At 37.4% G+C, this 23,016-nt stretch overlaps 1 protein-coding gene and 1 long non-coding RNA gene across 2 annotated transcripts in view; one reads left to right on the plus strand and one right to left on the minus strand.

Annotated features, from left to right (window-relative positions):
- LOC143864118 (uncharacterized) overlaps window positions 1–9,839 on the plus strand; it is a 27,891-nt gene extending 18,052 nt beyond the window's left edge. Inside the window, exons 2-4 of the long non-coding RNA XR_013241100.1 lie at window positions 4,427–4,507; window positions 5,927–5,999; window positions 6,123–9,839. This is a non-coding gene — a long non-coding RNA (uncharacterized LOC143864118). The remainder of the gene's footprint in view (window positions 1–4,426; window positions 4,508–5,926; window positions 6,000–6,122) is intronic.
- LOC143864117 (cytochrome P450 94A1-like) lies at window positions 7,010–10,583 on the minus strand. Its single transcript, XM_077374928.1, has 4 exons — window positions 9,780–10,583; window positions 8,673–8,852; window positions 7,884–8,023; window positions 7,010–7,587 (listed from the first exon to the last, which is right to left on the minus strand). The coding sequence occupies exons 1-4, from the start codon at window positions 10,528–10,530 to the stop codon at window positions 7,123–7,125; spliced, it is 1,536 nt and encodes a 511-aa protein (XP_077231043.1). The 5' UTR covers window positions 10,531–10,583; the 3' UTR covers window positions 7,010–7,122.
- Window positions 10,584–23,016: the final 12,433 nt, after the last annotated feature.

Raw genomic sequence — 23,016 nt, forward strand, 5'->3', positions numbered from 1 at the left:
TCTCCTCCAAGCTCAATTCGAGGTATGAAACAAATCAAATTCCCCAAATTTAGGGTTTCTGAAACTGATATGTATCGTTGATTTGCATGCTTGTTTTGGTGTTCTATCTTATCGTTATTCACGATCGAAAGCTAGGGTTTTTATGCTTTTCTTGCACTTACTACAGAAAAAAACAGTTTTTTGTAATGATTTTATTGAATTGGAGAGAATACGTTTTCAACCGGATGATAATGGATTTTCATATGTATTTGTTTGGTTTCTGATGGTAATTTGTCTTTTCTGGGATTCTGATGAGTCTGTATTAAAGAAGATTGAGATACGAATTGGAAAATAATTAATTTAGACACAGATGATTGTGTTTGTTCATCCCGCCTTGCGTTCTATAAGGGGAATTTTAATTCTTTATACGATTGATTGATTAATTAATTTAGATTATTCATTCAGGCCATGTTTGGCAGCCATGAAAGTTTTTTTCCATGAGATATTGGTTTATCAAGTGGTAGGAGAGGGCCGAGGAGGTGATATGTGCAGATAATTATGGTGTTTATGGGGTAGTTGTAATGTAGTTATTATGTAGTTTTGGGATTGTGTTTTAGGGTTGTGGTTGTTAGTGATTGCGTGTGTAACTCGGATACTGGCGGCATTGGCAGCCTCCTCTGTAGCGTAGTTGGCTTAATCTAGTTCGATAGTCAAGAACGGTTTTAATGAGATGAAAATTTTTATTTTTTTGAATGATGAATGAGACGGAAGTTTTTCCTCTCTCGAGAGGGATCCATCTTGTTTTCTCCTCCATCATTAGTCTTTGGTGGTGGAAGGCGACTCACTCAACGTCATTCAGTAGGTGAATTATGAAAAAGGATTTCCTTGGAGATTTTCCATGTGCTTGGAGGAGATCTTGGACACAATGGAGGGGCACTCGACGCCATTTTAACATGTCATCAACTCAGCTAATAGCGATGTGGATCGGTTGGATAGATCTGGGTGGAGGGGTATTTTGAGGGTTTCAATCATCTTCCCCTCGATGAGTATTTTGTTTCTTTTGATTGTGCTTTGGTGCAGTGATTGACCCTCTCGATTGTGGTCATAGTTATTATTTTCGGTTTGTTTTGTCTGGGATGGAAAAACGTCTCATTCCGTTTTGGAAGATGGAAAAAAAATAAGAACAAAACATTCCCTTAAAGAATCCATTATGATCCAATCCATTTTGTTGTGTTTTGTTCATTCCGAATGAAATAGGGTCAAAGATCCTGTTCCGGACGAATTCACATTGAAAATTTTTAGATTTGTAATTTCATGGATTTTCCATATTTTCCATTTTAACTTCATTGAATGAAATGTGTTATACCTATTTGAAGTGCATTTGATGTCATTTAACCATTACAAATGAATGTGTGTGTGTGTGTGTGTGTGTGTGTGGGGGGGGGGGGGGGGGGGGAGGGGTTGTTGTTAAAAACACCTCAACACCTCTTGTTTCTCTAGTGCAAAATCTCCTTCCATCGCATTCATAGGAGCATCTTCCATTGGTTTCACTCTCGCTAGATTGAATGACCCGACATGGGCTTATGGTACGTTAGTGCCAAGTCAACAAAATAACTAGTTGCATATTTTGCAGTAAGCTTATATTGGCCGGAGGCATCCGATTAAAGTAACATCTAGAGGGTGTTTAAGGTGAAGTAACAATAACATTTGAGAGGGTTCCATCAGATATAAAATAGAGAATTGTGAAGCTTCGGACTTTCTAAAAAATTTAGATAGAATATATTTATGGCACATATTGGTCATCCATATGGTTTGCCAACCTAATATGAAGGGGCAGATGATGAGGATACTACAATTACTAGCCTCATAGTAGTTAGATCAGGTTCTAAGGAGAAAGAAAAGTCACAAAAGGGAATAAAGATGAAAAATGGATCAGGAGCACTCAGACCATTTTTTGACTTACGGACAACCCTTGTGGATCAGCCATAAAAGTGATTTGGCTACAAAAGAAACAATTGATTGGGCTGACAAGACAGTTGGCATGCTCTGCTAAAATGCTAACATCTCTTTCAGTTTCCTAATTCGTCTTATTAACAACCAATGTTTGATACTGTTAATGCGGTTGGGTGGGGGTATAAGACATCCTCTTTCCGTGACTTGAGGAGTCCAATATTTAAAAAAAGCAGTCCATGAGATACATCAATTTTTGGCTGACGTCAAATTCTCATTAGCATTCTTTTCTCTTTTTTTTGAAAAATAACATTAAAAAAAATCTCATTGAAATTCACTGGTTGCAGTATTATGGTCGATGGTTGGATAGACATATAATAATATCAGTAGAAAATCTGAGAAATACCCTCTCGACAAGGATCAACCACGATGTGGGGTAAAACACCAAAGAATGATGCAAAGAAACACAATCCCGCAAGAAACACCAGATTTACGTGGTTTGGCAGTGTGCCTATGTCCACGGGAAAAGATTTCCACTATTTTGGTCTAGGGTTACAAAATCTCTCCTTCTTGGCTTAGAAAAAACAAAGAAAAGCTTGCTCTACCTGTAACCCTAACAGTTGGCTTATATATATCAATGCCGCTACATAGTCCGTCAAGGGTCCTGTATAATGCCAAAATACAAGACATCTGCACAACAACATCTATTAAATAACTTTTTGATTCATTGCCCCAAAACGGTCATTTTTCTTAAATATGTGGATGCATTAGATGTAGTGAAGTATACTGATGCTAATTTTTCATTTTCTATTGGACCCCGTGTGCGGGTGTGCGGTCCACTGCATAGAGTGTATGCTAGAAATTTTGGTCAACTCGGACGAGTTCACAATTATTTCTAACATGATATAGAGAGCTCAGAAGATGACCCAATTTATCGATAAGCATAGAGGATTGATACCATTGATGAGGACTGGGTTTACAAAAAAGGAGAGATTTGTGTTGTGTACTTGGTTCAAGGTTTGCGACAAATATCTTGGCCATACAAAGTCGTATGATGCACAGGAAAGTTATGCAACAGATGTTTGTGTCTAACGACTATTATTCCAGTAGGTATGGTTAGACTAGACATTGCTAATAAAACATTAAATATGCTTTCCGGTCGAACTATAAGGTCGCGTTTGGATACCCACAAGATTGGATTTCTCACATTTGCAGTTGAGATTTGAAACTGGATCAGATCCTTAGATTTCCAAATCAGGCACAGCAGTGAAAAAAATCCGATTTTCAAATCTGTTCTGCAAGACATTATTTGAAAATCAATATTTGTGGCAATTACCTTCACCCTCGCTGCTCCTCGACCTTGCTGCAGCAGCAGCAGCCAGACGTCCCTCCCTCCCTCCCTCTCCCTCTCTCTCGTATAACATGAGCATGAGAATGGTTGTTGTATTTTGTATCCAAAACTCAAATCCAAATCCAAATACAAAAACATGAGGTATCCAAACTTGGCCTAAATTCATTCTGAATGTTGATGAGCCTTTAGAGTATTTCTCTTGAACATTGCCAAGACAAACCCCTCCATGGGTTATTTATATGATTCCATTGATGAGGCCAAAGAAGCCCTGAGAGAGATGTTGCAGAATAAGAAGTCGGGGTACATGTTGATCTAGATAGTTATTAATAGAAAATGGGATAAACAGCCTCATAATCCCCTTCATGTAGCGAGTTTTTTTTCATATCCCGTCTTCTCTAGGCATAATGAGGTCACCAAAGTCTTGGTAGATTGTATTATCAGACTGATACCTAATGAAGGTATGCACGATATTATCACTCCCCCGGTTGAGGAGTATCGCAAAGCCTCACGTCACTTCAGCATAGCTATGGCAATTTGGATTTGAAGAAAGCTGGGTTGAGGTAAACTAATTTGTTTCTGGTTTACATTCTATTTTACTTGACAATTTTATGATGCACTCCCGACTGTTAGAAATTTATCAGTACAGTTGCTGAACTTTATCTCAGTCGTGAGTTTTTGGGTTTCAATTTTAATATGCGTGTCATCATAATGGAAATAGAAACATGTCGGTTTTGGATGAAAATTTCAGAGAAAATACTATAAAATTATCAAAACGTATAAGAAACATATGCAAATGATGAACATTAAAGATGAAGCTTCAGGAAGTGCTAGAATAAACACAAATATATACTAAAAAACTGTCACCTACGCAAAACACTGTCCATAGTGGTTTAACCAAATGGAACACCAGTGCTATGCCCTGTTGCTACTTGCACTTTGATCGTTAAAAAAAAATGCTTGGTCTATATGGCACATTAGAACTTTTTGACTTCCTGAGGTTAGCTCATTTAGTATTCTTTTCTCTATTTGCCTCTATATATATTCATGTTATATCATGCAAGAGTCCTATGAAATGCATACTTGATATTTTGTTCACCTTATGCAGTGGACCACTATTCCATCCTCTTTTGATTTTTCTGAATGCAGGGTTGATGTTGCGATCTCGGTGATATGGGAGCTCACTATTCTTGCTTTCATGTTTTTTTCAGCAGTCTCTTTATATTTCAGGTATATGCGACTTGCACTTTGCTTAATATGCATCACAGCCCTTTTGATTGTATGCCTAAAAATTACAAATAACGTAAGACTAGCCAGGAAAAGGAAGCGCAGAATGCTCCTGCCATTATCAATGTAAAACTGTTTGCAATGTCGTGTGAAGGGAAAGAGTGTTTTTTGCTTACTTGAGGCCCCATTTTTTGTGGCATATGAATTTTCATTAAAATTTATTAAAGAATTTGATGATGTTTCTGAACGCAACCATGGAACAGATGCTAGACAGTCACATTGAAGAAGCTCCTGGTAAGCCCTCGCCATCAAAGGGCAAGAGATTGTATGTGAGCAATTGTTTTTAGGAAAGTTTACCAAGGTCCTGTTTGTTTTGGATTTTCAGAACCGATTGTGAGCCCACAACTGATTATTGAACTCAAATTTACGTTTAATTTCTAGTCAAATAATCTGTTTTGGCCTCACAATCAGTTCTCAAAATCCAAAACAAATTGGGCCCAATTGTTTTATGAGGTAGTATGTGGTTACAGATTATGGATCTGTTATCTTTCTATTTGCCTTTTTTTGAATGGTGAAGGGTTTTATTAAGAAAGGGAAAATCCGCATAGGCCTAGGTGGTCAAATACAAGAGAAGAGCAAGACCAAAATCCTCATAAACACAGAAGATACTAAAACAGTAATTATGGAGGAATGAAATCAAATAACTCCAAGTTTAATAATTGTTCTGTTCGCCTTTTACATGACACCTTTTTCATCATTATCATATCTGGTTGGAATGTGCACTCTTTTCTTTCATCTTAGGAGATTGATCACAATCAAGATATGCTGCTCGTTTTGTCTTCCTGGTGGTAACCAGTTCAACTCAGCATTTTATCAGTGTGGCATTTCTTTGTTTAGCACAGTTACTCGGCGGAGGGTAGGTCCTAATAGTGACCTCTTTAGAGTTCCACCTATATGAATTCCTCAAGTTACTGGAAAGAACATTGTGGTTCTGAGATTGTTTGCATCAAGATCGTGCTCTGCAAATAATAATATATTATAGGAATATTTTTTTGACATACTAATTGCAGAGTTCTCTGAAAGCTCACCCAATACTAGCCACTTTAATGGAATTCAAATGTCAAATATAGTTAATGACTTATCCAACATGGGGATGATTCATTCAGAGGGTGATTCCAATGCAAAAAAAAGAAAATCTCAGTCAGAGGATGATCTTAGACACCCACATGGGGAGGATTTATTCACTCATCAAACATCAAGGAACTATTCATACATTTTTGAAGAGAAATAAGAAACAAGTGTAGAAATAGAAATAACTTCTGAAACGAAGGAGGCTAAAAAGGAACAACATGGATCCACCGAAGAAATCAAAAGGTTGAAAACTATTGAAAGAGGGTTTTCCTGTTTATGGCTATTTTACAGGTGCAACAGACAATGGCTAGGCACAAATCGGTTTTCTCCATCATTACTAGCGGAATATTTTAAGCAGGATGAGGTAAGTGTTGGAAACGTTTTCCATTAGGTGCTCCCATTGCCAACTTAGATTAGTTAGGTTTAGTGTTTTCTAAACAGGATTTAAGGCTAATTAAGGTTAATCACTATGAAGGTCTATTGTTAGGAAGAGATGTAGTGCAAGTGGTCACTTAATGGGAACAACACACATTAATAGAGAGAGAGATGATTTACGGTTCTCTGGGTGGTCCAGATCTGCTGCGGACCCAAGATTCCATTGATCTAAGCATCTGAAACGAGCGGTTGACAGATGGTGTTCATCTGGAGCATCTTCAATGATCAAATTGTACACACTGATTAGCATTGCCATCTGATCATCATAGCCAGAGGTACTATTCAATTTCCTCTCTTAAGATTGAATTTAATCCAACACTAAGATCTTTCTATTTAAGAACAGTCATGTGGAACAGAGAGTTTCTCTATTATATTCTCTTGCAGAAAGACTACATATTTGAAAATAAATCTTTGCTCTAATTAACCATGATCTGTAAATGAAATATAAGATTCTGTATTGAATCAAAATTTTATACAAATCTAGAACCTGAAAGAGAGCATGGTTTGATTCTGCAACTCGTATGGGTGACAACATCAGCCCTCTGCTCTGCTACAAAACAAACAAGTAACTGCTACTCATGTGTGCATAGATAATTTCTCTATTGGATTCTCTTGCAGAAAGATTTTTACCATATTTGAAAATAAATCTTGCTCTAATCAACCATAGATTTGTAAATGAAATATAAGATTTTTTATCGAGTCAAAGTTGTACATAGATTTAAAGTTCAGAAGGGAGAATGGTTCTACTCTGCAACTCATATGGGTGACAATATCAGTGCTCTGCTACAAACAAGTAACTGCTTGAACTCATTTCTTTTTTTTTGGTATCTATGGTGGGGTTTGGCGTGGACCCCTACCATTTTATCAGATAAAGGTAAAGATGTTACATTCATGGGTACAAAACATCATTCCTAGCTAAGAAAACATGAGAGAAGGAGATCCAAAAACTCAGGTTAGATAAAGATAGAACTCTAAAACTAAGAGTTTAAACTGCTCAATGGTCTTGATTTACATAATCAGCTAACTTGAGTTTTTGAACTCATTTTTCTTTCTTACAAAAAGGAAGTTCTCTTCTTCAAACGGACATGTAATCCCCCTTTCATCTTCAAAGTAAGAGCTAAGCTATACGGCGGAGGCCGGTGTCGACAACCGCCGACCACCTCTTCTATCTCAAACCCATAAATGACAGATGCAGCAACTGCCTTCATCTGCACATACGCCATCTCCTTCCCCAAACAAAGACGTGAACCTGCGTGAAAAACTGGGAACCGAAACTGATCGGCCGGTATAAACACTCCATTCTCCAACCATCTCTCCGGCCGAAACTCATTACAGTCTGGCCCCCACACCTTCTCCATCCTCGCCATCGCATAAGCACAGTAATCCGCAAACCATCCTGCCCCGACAAAATTGCCGTCCGGCAACACGTCGTCTTTTAAAGTCAGTCTCGAGTTGATCGGCACCGGCGGAAATAGCCGGAGAGCCTCCGAGATTGCAGCGTGGAGGTAGTGCATTTCCTAAAACATCAAGTATAAAAATGATTAATAACTCCCAATAGAGACCTGTATGATTCAATTCAAACATTTTATTCGTTCGGGTTTGATTGTGCCGTAGCTCTATAATTCAGAATAGGTATAACGTTGGATGAACTTCAATGCTAATATTGACTGTAAAACAGCAAGTACAAAAATGAGTAATAACCTTTGTTAGGGAAATAGGCTATAACATGAACAAATTTGAAAATGACAGTGATGGGAGGAATAAAATAAGATAATAATAAAAATTAAAGGGCAAGTCACAGTACTTAAGGTACCTTCAACTCGTCATATTGGAAATTCAACTCTCCTTCTCCGGCAGCTTTTGATATCTCAGCGTAGATCAGTCGCTCGCATCTTGGGTTTGCCCAGAGCAGCCAAAAGAACCATGTAAGAGCTGTAGATGTAGAATCCTTACCTGTTGGGACAAATTGGTACGATCAATGATCAAATTGTGGAGATGCACATAATCAAAGAAACTCATAAAAATAAAAAGAGGGTTAGAAAAGGAAGGTTGGCAAGATAAGCAAACGCTTTCTCTGGGAGACTTTAATTTCTCCACTTATGCATGTGGCTACCAAGAAACATAGAGAGAAACAGAAAGAGGGTTAGAAATAGAAGGTAGGTAAGACAAGCCAAAGCTTTCTCTTATAGACTGTAATTTCCCCACTTATGCATGTGGCTATCATGACTTAAAGTCGTGAGGATACAATGCCTATGCCAAGAACAAGGGCTACACTCGAGTACAAGACAATCAGCCAGCAATAGGAGAAAAAAGAGAAGAGTGAAAAATGAGAGAATTATGTTGGAGGCCCTAAACGTTCTTTTATTGAGGACAAATTCATTTAAAATACCACCTTTTAGGAGAAAAAAGAGGAGTGAAAAATGAGAGAATTATGTTTAAGGCCCTAAACGTTCGTTTTTGAAGATAAATTCATTTAAAATACTACCTTTTTTGAATAATCAAAACGTCTTTTCATAGTAGAAGTGTCTTTTGAATGGAAATACCATCTCACAAAAAGAAGTGTTTCTTTAAAATTACTCATTTTGAAAATATCCAACATTACCAGCTAGGATGAAGCTTATGATGATATCTCTCAAAAACTTCCTCCGTTTTTCCCCATCACCCATCTCTGAATTCTCATTTGAAGACATGAATCTCGACAGGAGGTCTTGTTTTCCGGTTGAATTTGCTGCTTCTTCATCTCTAGCGCTTATGATCTTTGTCGCATAGTCATTGATCTTCCCTGTTGTGAAGTATAAATAATTAAATAACACCCACTCTAATAGCTTAAGCTTTCGGAGTAATTGTTTGTTTCACATGATATCAGAGCGCTGCCTGACAGGTTCAAACCCCAAACCCAACAAGTAAATAATAAAATTCGAGTGCTGAAGTATAAATGATAAAAATAACACCAACTCTACTGACTTAAGTTTTTGGATAAGGTTCCAACTTGGGTACGATTTTACCGACCTGCATCTATTGGACCATAAAATAACATGGGTCGGTTTAGAAATCATGGGTCTTGGGTCGGATTTTGGGTTGAAAAACTCAACCCAATCTCGGGCCGAGCTTAAAGAAAAAAATAAAAACCGAAATCCAACCTGACTCTTGTAGGTGTGCAGTGTGCTATGTTTTTTCTTTTTAAATTTAAAATATCTCTTCAATCACAAGCCAAATTATTTTCATGTATATTGATATACTTTTTGTCACTCAGGTGATCAGGTTTGTGCCATGAAAAAGCAGTTTCCATAGTGTTTTTTTTTTTTTTTTTTTCTTGAGAATGATGTAGTGTCCTTAAATTTATGCACTTGATGATTTAAATTTTGATAATTTGGTGTGAGAAGATTTGTTATTTTCTACGATCTTTGAAACTAATCAGTATAGTAGATTAAGGTCATGTTCGCTTCAGATTATGCCAACCGATTGTGAGTCCAAAACAAATTATTGGAGTCAATAATTGGCTCCAATTATTGACTCTGGTTGGTTGGTGAGGGCCCCTACCATTTATTGGCCCAAAATTGTTTAATTTTGGGCCAATAAATGGTAGGGCTCTCACCATCTGTTGTGAATCTGAAACGAATTGGGGGCTCACCATCGATTGTCATAATCGCAAACGAACAGGGCTTGAAAAAGACACTATTTTGGAGTAATGGGGTGTTTCTTCACTTACCAATTGCGATCTTAAGCCTTCTCTCATCTCCCAAATTAAGCTTTCTCTTCATTTTCCAGATCCAAGGCACGGGTGCTAACAATCTCTTTGAACAAATCTCAACAGCCTCATCAAAAGCACGTATGAATTGAGTATCCGCCCCTTCTAAGCAACATGGGTCTTCCCCAAAAGCAAGATTACAAACATTATCAAATGCAAATTTCCTAAACACATCTTGAAAATCGATTATTTCCTCTGAATCAGCAGCTTTTTCAAGGGTAGGGATCAAACGGTGGGAGATTTCTGATCGGACGGTGTAGGATACAAAGGATTTGAGAGACCGGGTATTGAATTCGTGGCTTGCTATCTTACGCTGGTGGGCCCAGATCTCACCATCAGCGTTGAAAATGCCATCGCCGAGGAGTTCAGATAGGACAGACTGAAATCTATCGCCTTTGATGTAGTTGGGGAAATTTGAACGGAGGAGATGTTCTACGTTGAGGGGATTAGCGGTGCAGATTATGTGGGAAGTGGAGAGAAAAGAGGAGACTTGGAGAGTGTTTGATGGGGTTTGTGAGAGCATGTCTGAGACCCAGTCTAGGAATCGGTGGTGATTTTTTAGGAGGGCAATGAGATTGCCGATTAGTGGGTATGAACATGGGGATGGGGCCTGGGTTTTGGTTTTGGGTTTGGGTTTTTTATTGAAGAATAAGATCATTAAGAGAGGGAGAGAGAAAGATAAGAGGAGGAAGAAGAGGGTTTCAGACTCCATTTCCTTGGTCTGGATTGTCTAGAGATAGATAGAGATTATGTTTGTTGTTGACTTTGTATTGTTATCTCGAGAAGGAGTAAGTAGGGGTGCAACTTGGGTAGGGCTCAGCCCCCGGGTTGAACCCGATTTTGAGTTGGGTTGGGTTAGGGTTGAGGCCTTTGAACTGTGAACGGTGCATTTTCAACTATTTTGTTTGACTTCTCTAGAAATGACTGCATTTTCGATCTGTTTGTCCTTTCTTCCTGAAAACACATAGTTGGGGCTATTATATTTTATGTATAACGGTGATATAAAATATGGGCGATAATAGACGTCAGAAAGCGTTAAAGTAATGCGTGGGGAGTGAAAATATCATCTCCCATAAAAATATTACAGCATACTAAGTATTTGAAAATAGAGAAAAGTATGGAATGTAGGCCAATGTTGGTTCGTCTGGTATTTGAACTGACAGAAGTCACAGAACCTTGGGTTCATTACTATCTTGGCCGTCGGAAATACCTAGAGACGGATGAATACCTGACACGTGTTGAAAAGATAACGTCTACCGTTCTAAGCCAAAAGATAATGTTAGCGTTCCAAAAAGTACAATTACATCGGGGTTCCAAAAGTTTTCCAACACGTGTCAAGATCCATCCGTCTCTGGTTATTTCCGACGGCCAAGATAGAAACGAACCCAAGGTTCTCTCGGTTCAAATACACATTTAAATGAACCAAAAGATGCCTCGTGACTCGGGCCAATTTAAGAGGCAGTAATGAAAAATGAGGACTCTATCGATGTCAGAAGGGTATCAGGGTCTTTTGACCACCTGATTTTGAAGTTTAGCCCTTTTTTTATTCTTGTTTTAAAAGGTGCCCACAATCCGTATTTTCACTAAACATCGGCCCTCATTCCTTACTTTTCTCTAGAAAATAAGTCTCGGGAGATGATACTTTCACCCCCCTTGCAAAAGGCATGCGCCTTCCCTTACCACGTGATTTGACGTCACAGCCTCTAATTCTGTCATAATGCTAGTGGCTTGAAATACAATTAGGATTTGTGAATTTTACACTGGTTTTCTGTTCTTTTTTCTCTTGTTTCTTCTATGTTGTACCTATATATAGTATTATAAAGTATATGAACTTTGAACAACTTTATCTAGGAAGTACTCTCTTGATATCTTATATTACTAGTTTTTTCTATTATTTTTATTAAGCATTATAAATAAGATACTATAAATTACCAACATAGGAACAATGTCGGTTGCTGGTCTTGCAATAGGATATAGGAGATTATAAATTTATGGAGCATTAATTATGAGAGCCCTAACTGTATTCATTGCCTAAAAAAGAGTAGCAGAGATTTTATATGGTGTGGCTGTATAGTCCAGTATTTTTAACAGAGTACTGTATGGCCCACTTCATAGGATGATCCAAACCGTTCATTTGTTGGGCCATAACGTAAATACACCGTGCCACAAAAATCATTTTCATAAGATAATCTTAACCCTCAGACGTAAAGAGGGATTGCACATTATGAAAACCTCTATAGATCGGAGGGTTAGGATCATCCTATGACAATGATTTTTTTCACACAACCTATTTACATTGTGGCCCAACAAACGAACGGTTTGGACCCTCCTACGAAGTCGGATGTAAGATACTTTTGAAAAATACTGGACTATACGGCTACACAACATATAAAATCTCAAGAGTGGCAAAGGGGGGAATGTGAAAACCCTGACATTCACGGGTCTGTTTGATTGCAGGTAGTTAGTTACCTTGTAGAGTGGTGGTGAATTATAGTAGTCAACCGAGAGGAGACAAGCCAAGTAGTCTCTTTGTATTTAGTAGTGGTATTTAGTGTTTGGTTGTGAAGAGGGATTGTACATTATGAAAACCTCTATAGATGGGAGGGTTAGGATCATCCTATGAAAATGATTTTTTTTGGCACAACCTATTTACATTGTGGCCCAACAAATGAATGGTTTGGACTCAGCCGTACAATACTTTTTGAAGAATACTGGACTATACAGCCACACACCATGTAAAATCTCAAGAGTAGAAAAGGGGGGATGTGAAAACCCTGACATTTTTGTGGGTCTGTTTGGTTGCAGGTAGTTACGTTGTAGAGTTGTGGTGAATTATAGTAGTCAACCAAGAGGAGACAAGCCAAGTAGTCTCTTTGTATTTAGTGGTATTTAGTGTTTGGTGTTGAACTTAGTAGAGTACTGGTACGTGGTGTCATTTCCAGTATAGAGAGATACGGTTTAAGTAGTCAGTGTTTCGCTTGGATTTTGCTAAGTAGTTCGCTTGCATGCCAAGTTGGGCTAACAAGTAGGGGCCAAAAAAGAGACGAGCCAAGTAGTCTCTACATGAAACCAAAAGAGTATTTTGGTAAAAAAAGAAAAAAAAAAAACCCCACACAAAAACCACCGCAAAATACCAGATATTTGCATCTAGGCAAACCATGTATAGTATGTTAAGATGAAGACAAACCAGTAAACCATGGCAAGCAGGGAGTTATCATAAAAGTAAGGCCTTGTTTGGACTCACTGTACGTTCTCAAAATCCAAAACAAGCAGGGTTACTTCTTACATGAGCCCCCAATTCGTTTCAGATTCTGACAGCAGATGGTGAGGGCCCCTACCATTTATTGGCCCAAAATTAAACAATTTTGGGCCAATATGGGCTAATAAATGGTAGGGGCCCTCACCATCGGTTGTCAGTTGTCACAATCTTAAGCTATAGTAAATAGGGGCTTAAGATTATGCCAACCAGAGTCCAAAACCAACCAGAGTCAATAATTGGAGCCAATTATTGACTCCAGTAATTGGTTTTGGACTCACAATCGGTTGGCATAATCTGAAGCGAACATGACCTTAGTTTACTATACTGATTAGTTTCAAAGATTATAGAACATAACAAATCTTCTAAAACCAAAATATAAAAATTTAAATCATCAAGTGCATAAATTTAAGGACACTACATCATTCTCAACAAAAAAAAAAAAAAAACTAAGGAAACTGCTTTTTCATGGCACAAACCTGATCACCTGAGTGACAAAAAGTATATCAATATACATGAAAATAATTTGGCTTGTGATTGAAGAGATATTTTAAATTTTAAAAGAAAAAACATAGCACACTGCACACCTACAAGAGTCAGGTTGGATTTCGGTTTTTATTTTTTTCTTTAAACTCGGCCTGAGATTGGGTTGAGTTTTTCAACCCGAAATCCGACCCAAGACCCATGATTTCTAAACAGACCCATGTTATTTTATGGTCCAATAGATGCAGGATGGTAAAACCCTACCCAAGTTGGAACCTTATCCAAAAACTTAAGTCAGTAGAGTTGGTGTTATTTTTATCATTTATACTTCAGCACTCGAATTTTATTATTTACTTGTTGGGTTTGGGGTGAAACAAACAATTACTCCGAAAGCTTAAGCTATTAGAGTGGGTGTTATTTAATTATTTATACTTCACAACAGGTAAGATCAATGACTATGCGACAAAGATCATAAGCGCTAGAGATGAAGAAACAGCAAATTCAACCGGAAAACAAGACCTCCTGTCGAGATTCATGTCTTCAAATGAGAATTCAGAGATGGGTGATGGGGAAAAAAGGAGGAAGTTTTTGAGAGATATCATCATAAGCTTCATCCTAGCTGGTAATGTTGGATATTTTCAAAATGAGTAATTTTAAAGAAACACTTCTTTTTGTGAGATGGTATTTCCATTCAAAAGACACTTCTACTATGAAAAGAAGTATCCGTTGATCGATGTGTCCTCCAAGAGTACAGATGATATTGAGCATCTATATGTGATTATAGTGCTAGAATATGTCAGATCCTTTTAGATCTGACCGTTAGATTGGGTGTCTGGTAGATTAGGTATTTTTGGTATTAGAATAAGCAACTAAGCTAGGTTTAGTAGTTAGGATATAAACACTCGTTAGGTTGTTGAGCAACAGAGCAGAAGCACAAAGAATCTCACAAATTGTGCCAATTCTATTAAATCAGATCAATGTCTCGAGAACGTATGGTTTAAACAAAATGATCATTTGATCAAATAGTGAGGATTGTCCAGTTTGCATGTGAGACAGTGTGAGATACTGGGTGACATACCAATCGCCGCATTCAAACCGCATCCTTCCTTTTCGCCTTAATAACATATAAGTTAATTTTAATAACTATATATTTACACAACAGACCATATGATGTATATATTGTACATGTGAAATGTAATATGTACTGAATTATTATACATGCGCGATAATTTTGCCATGCGCATGAAAAAACTATGCTTACTATATCAAAAATACAAGGTTGATGATTGCAAGATTGAAACTCTCTCTCTCTCTGTGTGTGTGCGCGCGCGCGCGTGCATGTTTATTTTTTGCCCCTCCCCCATCATCATGCATGCTTCTTCTGTTTTACCCAGTACATCTTTATATATGCACTGTAAGTTGTAACTAGACAATGACTTTTATGAAAATGAGAATATACGATTTTACCACTCCTCATGCAGAGCTCTTTTTCAAAATAATATCAAAAAAGAAGATTACTGATAGCAGACACATCTTCCATGGTGTGGGTGACACACTTTATCCACTTCTCTTTAATTCAATCTTAGTTTTAGTTTTCAAAGGGGCAGGTACTAACAGACCATTCACATCCTATCTCAATGTAAAAAGAAGATCCCAACTTGATTTTGCCCCTTTTTGTAACATCTTGTCGCTCCTAAGGAGCATTAATTTGTTTACAGGTTATTCAGAACAAGACACGTTACATTTTTCACTGTGAAAGAGTGTTCTTTTTCTGTGTTAGAACTTAGAAGGTTATAATAAAGTAAAATGGATATCAGGTACTATATAGATTCGAGCATATTTAAAGCTCTTACTATCCCTAGAATCATCATTGGTACCAAAGGATCATCCCGACTTGAATCTGTCTTGGATCTGTACAGCGAATTTTATGTACAAATTTTCCCCATCCAATTGATGGATATATCCGTCGATCCAGGCCGTTTAATTTGATGGGTCCACTTGTTTATGAGCTAGAACCCAAAATTCCAATGTTTTTTATCGTCCGATCAGATGAACTTGTCAGGCTGCCACATCAATTTGAAGGCTCAAACTTCACACTGATCAGCATGTGCATTGATTTGAAAGTATTTATTTCTTTGTGCATTTTTTTTTTTTTGAGACTGCAAGTTTAAAAACAGATTACTCAAAATCCAAATAGAATGCACACTCAAACTAGACTTTAGTGTAACATTACTCATTTGAATCCACTGTTACCTAACCTTTTGACCATGACCCAACATTTCTCCTGGTAAGATATTGACATTCTTCACTAAGTTTGATGCCTTTCTCACATATGAAAGGATCACATATTGATAATAAACTTCTTAATCTATTAGTTGGGGTATTTCTTATTTTTTTTGCAAAATTGTGCTCAATTTCATGTGGCAATTCCCCGTGATCTCTTCGTTAGTTGGGGAAGAATCAGCTCGAATTGGATTTTTTGAGAAGGGCAAACAAGCAATTTTTTTAACAAGGTACAGAATGTACAATAAACTATTTAAGGAAATGATATTAGCACAACCAAGTTTTGTTATAAGCACAATCCTAGCTTGTCTTGTAGTATTTAAAGATCTGTCAAAGGGTTATTACAGTTCCCAAAAAAGCTCTGACAAGCCAAATTAAAAAAGAAAAATCAAGCTAGGCCCGCGCATATAACAAAACATGATTTTGCTTATATCATTTCCCAATATTTAGTATGATTCCACAAGATCTATTTTCGTTCAAGTGATGGATTCTAGTCAATTGAAAGGATCTTCCAAACAATCCAGAGATCATTTTGAATTTTTTATTCCATTTGTAATGAGGATTCGAAATATCATACATTGATCAATCAAAGTTATCAAACAGAGGTTACCCCAACGGTTACCCCAACGGAACCTCCCAACCCAACGGATAGATAAAAGAGTATCCTACTATATCTCTTATCTTTATAATATGCGTCTTTCTTTCACCCGAGAACTTGTACTCAATCTATATACAAAATATATTTTCGTTGGACTAATTAATATATTCAGCGAACTTCACTGAAACCTCTTTATAGAACCTTCATTTTAAATTTCTTAGTCATCCTAACATTCATTAAATTCTGGAAGTCAGCAAGCAGGAAAAAAAAAATTCATCTGCATCCCCAGATGGCCGAATTCCACAATCAACCAGCAACCCAGGAGAAAAAAATTCTGGACAATAACTGTATGTCGACGAAAAACACCCATCTTGAAAATGTGACCACACCTATATAAATTAAATTCCTTGACATTTTTTTTTCCATGTTTATTTAATCCTGTGCTCATTTTACATGCGACATCGTGTTACCAGAAAGGTAACGAAATAGTGGGGAAGAAAAGTTAAAAAGTGAATTGAGAGAGAGACTGTTCAGCTATACCAGTCAAGAAAGAGGATGGAAAACGTAAGGACAAATAGAAAAAGCAAAAGAAACGTCCTGCTATCTCTGTTTCTCTCAATGGCTTGGGATAGCTCTTTGTTCCCTCTCTCTACATTGTTTGTAGCTTCAACAGCCTGAAAAGTAACAAATGGGATGCTAAAGCAAGCCTTCAATAACACTAAGAATATATATAAGCATGCACGAAACATAGTAACAAGAAATAAAGCACTTATTCCATTCATAGGTGGAAGCATGATTACCAGAGAGACAGGGATTTTTGGACTCCTTATGTAGCAATAACAACAGGGCAGCAACATGAGCATCCTACTTAAACCATTCATAAAGGTTGCCTATTCAAGGTACACTAAATTACAATACTCTTTAAGTTCATTTCATCCACAAACAGATGGGCAGACTTAAATTGTTAATCAAAGAATTGGCAATTTATTGAGATATTTAGTTGAAGATAATATAAAATGATGGGACAATGTGTTACACATGGATGAGTTTGCTTCTAATAGTTTCGTCAACAATACAACCGAAAAAGGTCTGTTTGACGGTTTGTTCTGGAATGCAATCGAAGAAGCCCGTGGATCATTTGTTATTTATCTTGCAAAGGAATTACGGGTTAATGATCATCTAATTAAAGGAATCATTTGTACTTATCTTTGGATATTAATTAAGTCACTGTTCCTCAATCAAAAAAACAAAGGAAAGAAGCCCGTGAATCTAGTAATGTGGAAGTTGAAAGATTCACTAAGGCTTATGCACGAGCTACATGAAGAGGTTCAGAGGAAGATCGCCTTAGCAAATAATCCAACAAAGCACAAGTTGATTTGCATAGCAGGTCCATTGAGTTTCAAGGTGACATGGTTATCATATGCATCAGACCGGAGAGATTTTTAAATGCCGGGTATTTTGAAAGTATGACATGAAGTCACTTGAGTGATTAAGTTAAAGGGAGGGCCTACCCACTCCCTCAATTTTAACAAGGGAGATGGGAGAGGGGGACTGTTTATTTCCACACAAGAAACGGGGGATTTGGGTTTTTTATTTTCATGGGCTTACTGAATGATATTCTAGTCCAAAGTGTTTTTGTTCAGGGTTTTGAGAACCTTTTAGCTTCCTTTCTTTTCATATTGATTAACTTTTTGCATTGAAAGGAATTCCTTCTTCTTTCATTGTGGTGTAATGCTCAATCAACCTAAGGTGTGATGCCCTACGCTCCAGAGGTGTGAGGCTTTGGATCAAGGTTTTAAATTTCGGTTTCGATCTGCACGGAAATGGAAACAATTCGGGTTCGATGGAAATTTCGGCCAAAATCTTGTAAAATCATGGAAACGTATGGAAACGTATGCAAATGATGAAATTTTAAGATGAAATTTTGGGAAATGCCAAAATAAGTACAAATACATAGAAACAATCACATAAGCAAGAAGGCCATCCATAATGGCATAATCACATTAAACACCTAGTGACATGTGTTGTCACTCGTCTTGAACAATAAAGTCAATAAAGAAGTACAAGAAACTACAATAACTAGTCTCCCCTCTAAGGACCACAACCCTATGTCAATACCACAGAGTTACGAGGTATTATTGTGCAGTTCAATGGTGTTGCCTATCAAATATTATTTTATACATTAATGAAATGAAATGAATTGCAAATCCTAACATCTTTCCATTTTTGTCGTTCCGACCATTTCGGTCGAATCTCGGGAATTTCGAGAATTTCAGACTAAATTTCAGGGAAATAATGACGTGGAAGGAATTCACGTGGATTACATATTGGGGGGGGATGAAGATGGAAACAATTCAGTCATTTCGGGGAAATTTAAAACCATGGTTCCGATAATGGGACGAACTCACCGTATCTTTACATTGTAATAGCCTTTGACAGCTGGTTAAATAATAAAAGACAAGGCGAGTTAGTCTTATTATCAAAACATTGTAGTGGGAAAATCAGTAGCCAAAAAGAAATGAAGTTTGTAACTCAATTTAGATTACATCACATTGTTCTATTTAGAATTTCTTCAAGATTACACTTATGTACCATATTAATGAAACCTTTTGAAATCCATTAATATGGTACATAAGTGTACCTGTACCTTCATGATCTTCTTTTGAGGTACATCTGTTAAACATACAGCAAAATTTCCTAAAATAGCTACAGATTCACCCTTGTACGGCATGTAATTTCTTTTAGTTGGTTATATCAGGATGACTGTAATTTCTTTGTGGCGCAGTAAAGTTGATAACATGTTTTGTATTTTACACTTAGCCATATTCTTTGCCACAGCTTGCCAAAGTTCATTTAATATATAATACTTGGTAACTTTTCACGGTTGCATTGAGCAGGCAGAAGAAAAGACGCGAATAATGCATGAAAGGAAATGCAGGAGGCTGAAGCATTTGGATGAAAAGGGTGCAGAGGCTCATAAAGTTGATTGTACTCGAACTTTGATAATGGACTTATCTACAAAAATAAGAATACCCATATGCTTTGATTTCTATATGCTTGTAGCGCTTGTCATACTTTGGAGGAGTCATTTTCGCCTTCGTACTCGGATATCAGATCATGCTTCATGGATATTTCTATTGGTCAAAATAACTATAATGTTTTAAAAATGTCTCTCTTCAAATTAGCTGTGATGTCTTTTGCTTGGTAGTGTCACTTATTTGTAACTATAATTTTTAATATTTAAGTCTCATAAATGCGGTTTTAAATTTATCATTAAAAAAATGCTATTTTAAATTTACTTTTAGTTTCATCTTTCAAGTTAAATCTAGTTAAGTTTTATGATATTTTCTTGGCCTTAATAATATCATTCAGAAACAAAGTTTTATGATATTTTATTTATGGAAAATGATATCTGCGCCAATGTGTTTCAATAAACAAGCGCTCCACTTGTTTGTCGTGCAGTATTTAAAGGGATTTCAGAGGATATTACGGTTCTCAAAAAGCTCTTTAAACCCTTTAAATACTACACGACAAACAAGTGGAGCGCATGTTTATTGAAACACTTGGCGCAGATATCATTTCCCTTTATTTATACATGTCTTGTTTCCAAGGTTTTAATTTTGACCAAAATTGAAATTCGTAGAAACCGAGACGTTACTTTATTTCAAAATTTCGCTTATCCCGAAATTTCGTCTGAAATTTAAGGGATTTCACCCAAAAATCTGGATTCTTGATAATTATTTAATATTATCCTGAAATTACAGAAATTTTGGCCAAAATTAAATTCCAGGCGAAATTATGTACGAGATAAAATAGGCGTTAAAAGATTTCATTAGATTTCGTCCAAAATTTCGAAATTTTAGTTTCGGTGAGTACCGAAACGCATTCCGAAACCGAAATTTAAAACCTTGCTTGTTTCTTATCTCATGGTATACGACATGTACGTGCATATATCCATATTTGGGTATCATAGCATACAATGCTTGGTCTTGGAAGTAAGCACATCACATGTTAGAGTATCTTTAGGCTGTTTGCCAATACTTGAGGTTTGCACTCAGGCTGTGTTGTACAGCCTTGTGAATATTTGCACTTAGTGTTGGGAGATGATATCTCCACTCCTTTTCATGGCACTCCTCTTCCCAAAAAGCTATAATTAATAATTCCCATAAAGAGTGAAGTGCCATTATTGGTAGTGCAGGAATTACTTGGATGTTTTTCGTTAGTATGCTGGGGCATTACTTGGATGTTTTAAGCTTCTACAGTTGGATTAGTGCCGAAAAGGGCTACGTCAAAGCATTGAATAGTTGGCTTTTAAAGGGCCTTCATTGTGAACCAGAGGAAACAGTTGATGGAACTGCCCCCTTTTCTCCTGGTAGAGCCGGTGCTCCCCTTGTGTTCATTATCTGTTACCAGTGGGCTCAAGCGATGGACAATATTTCAGAGAATGAAGTTTTTGAAGCTATGCAAGCATTTGCCATGATTGTGCTTCAATTGTGGGAACGCCATAATGCAGAGCAGCGGGCGAGAATGGTGGCTGATAAACATATGGAAAGACGGCTCAAGTCCTTGGAGAGGGAGGAGCAAAAAATGCAAAAAACTTTGGATGCAGTGAACAAGAATTTAGTTCTGGTTTCTGGGCAGAGTGGTATAACTTTATGATGCAGTGCCAACATGACAGTCATGTCATGCCTAGGTGGTTTTGGTGGAGTTCCAAGGTGCACTCCCTCATTAATATTGCTGGCCCGTTTGGAACCTGATTTTTGAGCTTCTAAATGGAAGAATTATGGAAAGTGGTAAACTACAAAGTTGTAGGTCTCTTTGATATCTTTCAACAAGTATTTGTGCTCGAAAATTGGACAAGAGGGTAGAAAGTTATGGCAGTTTTGGTGGACTGTGTCTGTGAGTTCCCAAAACAGTCAAAGTTAGTGAGTTCCAATGCAATTAATGTTATGTTAGTCCCTAAGCTAGCTAGTGGAGGAGCTTGAACGAATTTGCTTTGGTTTTCTTTTATTTAAGAGTTAGAAACCATCTTTAGAGGGGATTTTGGATGTTGAGAAACTTATGTAATTGATGGAATATCAATTGGGTTGAGCATTGCTCCCATTTTCTTCTTCTTCTCTTGTTGTATTCTTGATTTATATTTTTCTTCTTCTTCCCTCTTAAGCACCCGCATTATCTGGTATCAGAGCCAACGTTACTCTCTTAGGCTAGCTTCGATTTGATTTTCATGGCGGCACGAAGAGGTAGAGGAAGGCATAGTAACCAAATGATGGAAGATGTGAGTGATGAAAGAGATGATGAACTTCAAGCACTTCGAAGACAAGTTGAGCAACTTACCATGCGACTTGAACGCCAAGAGGCTCGTAGTGAGCGTGGTAGATCAAGCCGTGGAGGTTCTAGTGATGAATCCGATGTGAATCCCTTCGCTAATACTCGTGAAGATGCTAGGTTGGGAAGGTTCTATCGTGATTTCGACACCGTCAAGATTGACTTGCCGGAGTTCCATGGTCGTCTACAACCCGAAGAGTTTCTTGAATGGCTTAGTGTCATTGAGAAGTTTTTTTATTACAAGGAGACACCCGAAAGCCAACGTGTGAAGCTTGTGGCTACAAGACTTCGTGGCTATGCTTCAACATGGTGGGATAAGGTTCAAGAGATGAGAATCAGCAAAGGAAAGCGTAAGATCTCTTCTTAGGAGAAAATGAATTCAAGGCTTAAGGAGAAATTTCTTCCGTTGGATTTTTCCCAAATTATCTTTTCTCTATTCAACAACCTACGCCAAGAATCCAAGAGTGTGTTGGACTACACCGAAAAATTCTACAAACTCATGGCTCGTAATGATATTTAAGAGTGTGAAGATCAACTTATGGCAAGGTATGTTAATGGTTTGAAGTTTTCCATTCGTGATGAGGTGGAAATGCATCGATCATTGAGCGTCAATGATGCTTATCAACTAGCCTTGAAGGTGGAGGCTAAGCTTTCTCGTCGTGGTGCTAAAAAATATGTGGATGTTCGTAGTCTCTATCCTTCTTCCGAAGGTGAATGTTCACATGGTGGAGGTACAAAGTCAAGGTCCGAATATTTCAACAAAAATTCTACAAAATCAGCCCCCACACATCAAGTTGAAAATCAGTCCAATCGTCCCAACAATTCAAATGCTTGTTTCAAGTGTGGTCAAGTTGGCCATCGTTTCAAAGATTGTCCAAGGAGGCAATTAGTTGCCTTCGGTGATGAAGAAAATGATGATAATTTTGTTGATGATTCAAATCAGCCAATATATGATGAGGATCTTATTGACTATTCAAATCAACCCATATATGATGAGGAAGATGGCATACAAAATGAAGAAATCGAACCCAAAGAAGGAGAAAGTTTGGTGATCCAAAGAGCACTTGCTACACCAAAGGTTGAATCCGATGATGATTGGCTTCGTTCCGATATTTTCAAGACTCAATGCGAATCTCATGACAAGGTTTGCTCCATTGTGATCGATGATGGGAGTTGTGAGAACATCGTATCTCATAAAATGGTGAACAAGCACAAGCTCAAAACTGAACAATATCCAAAGCCGTATCGGA

Source organism: Tasmannia lanceolata, unplaced genomic scaffold (assembly GCF_043159265.1).
Source record: "Tasmannia lanceolata isolate RefF3 unplaced genomic scaffold, GAP_Taslan_0.1 ptg000048l, whole genome shotgun sequence".
NCBI lineage: Eukaryota > Viridiplantae > Streptophyta > Magnoliopsida > Canellales > Winteraceae > Tasmannia > Tasmannia lanceolata.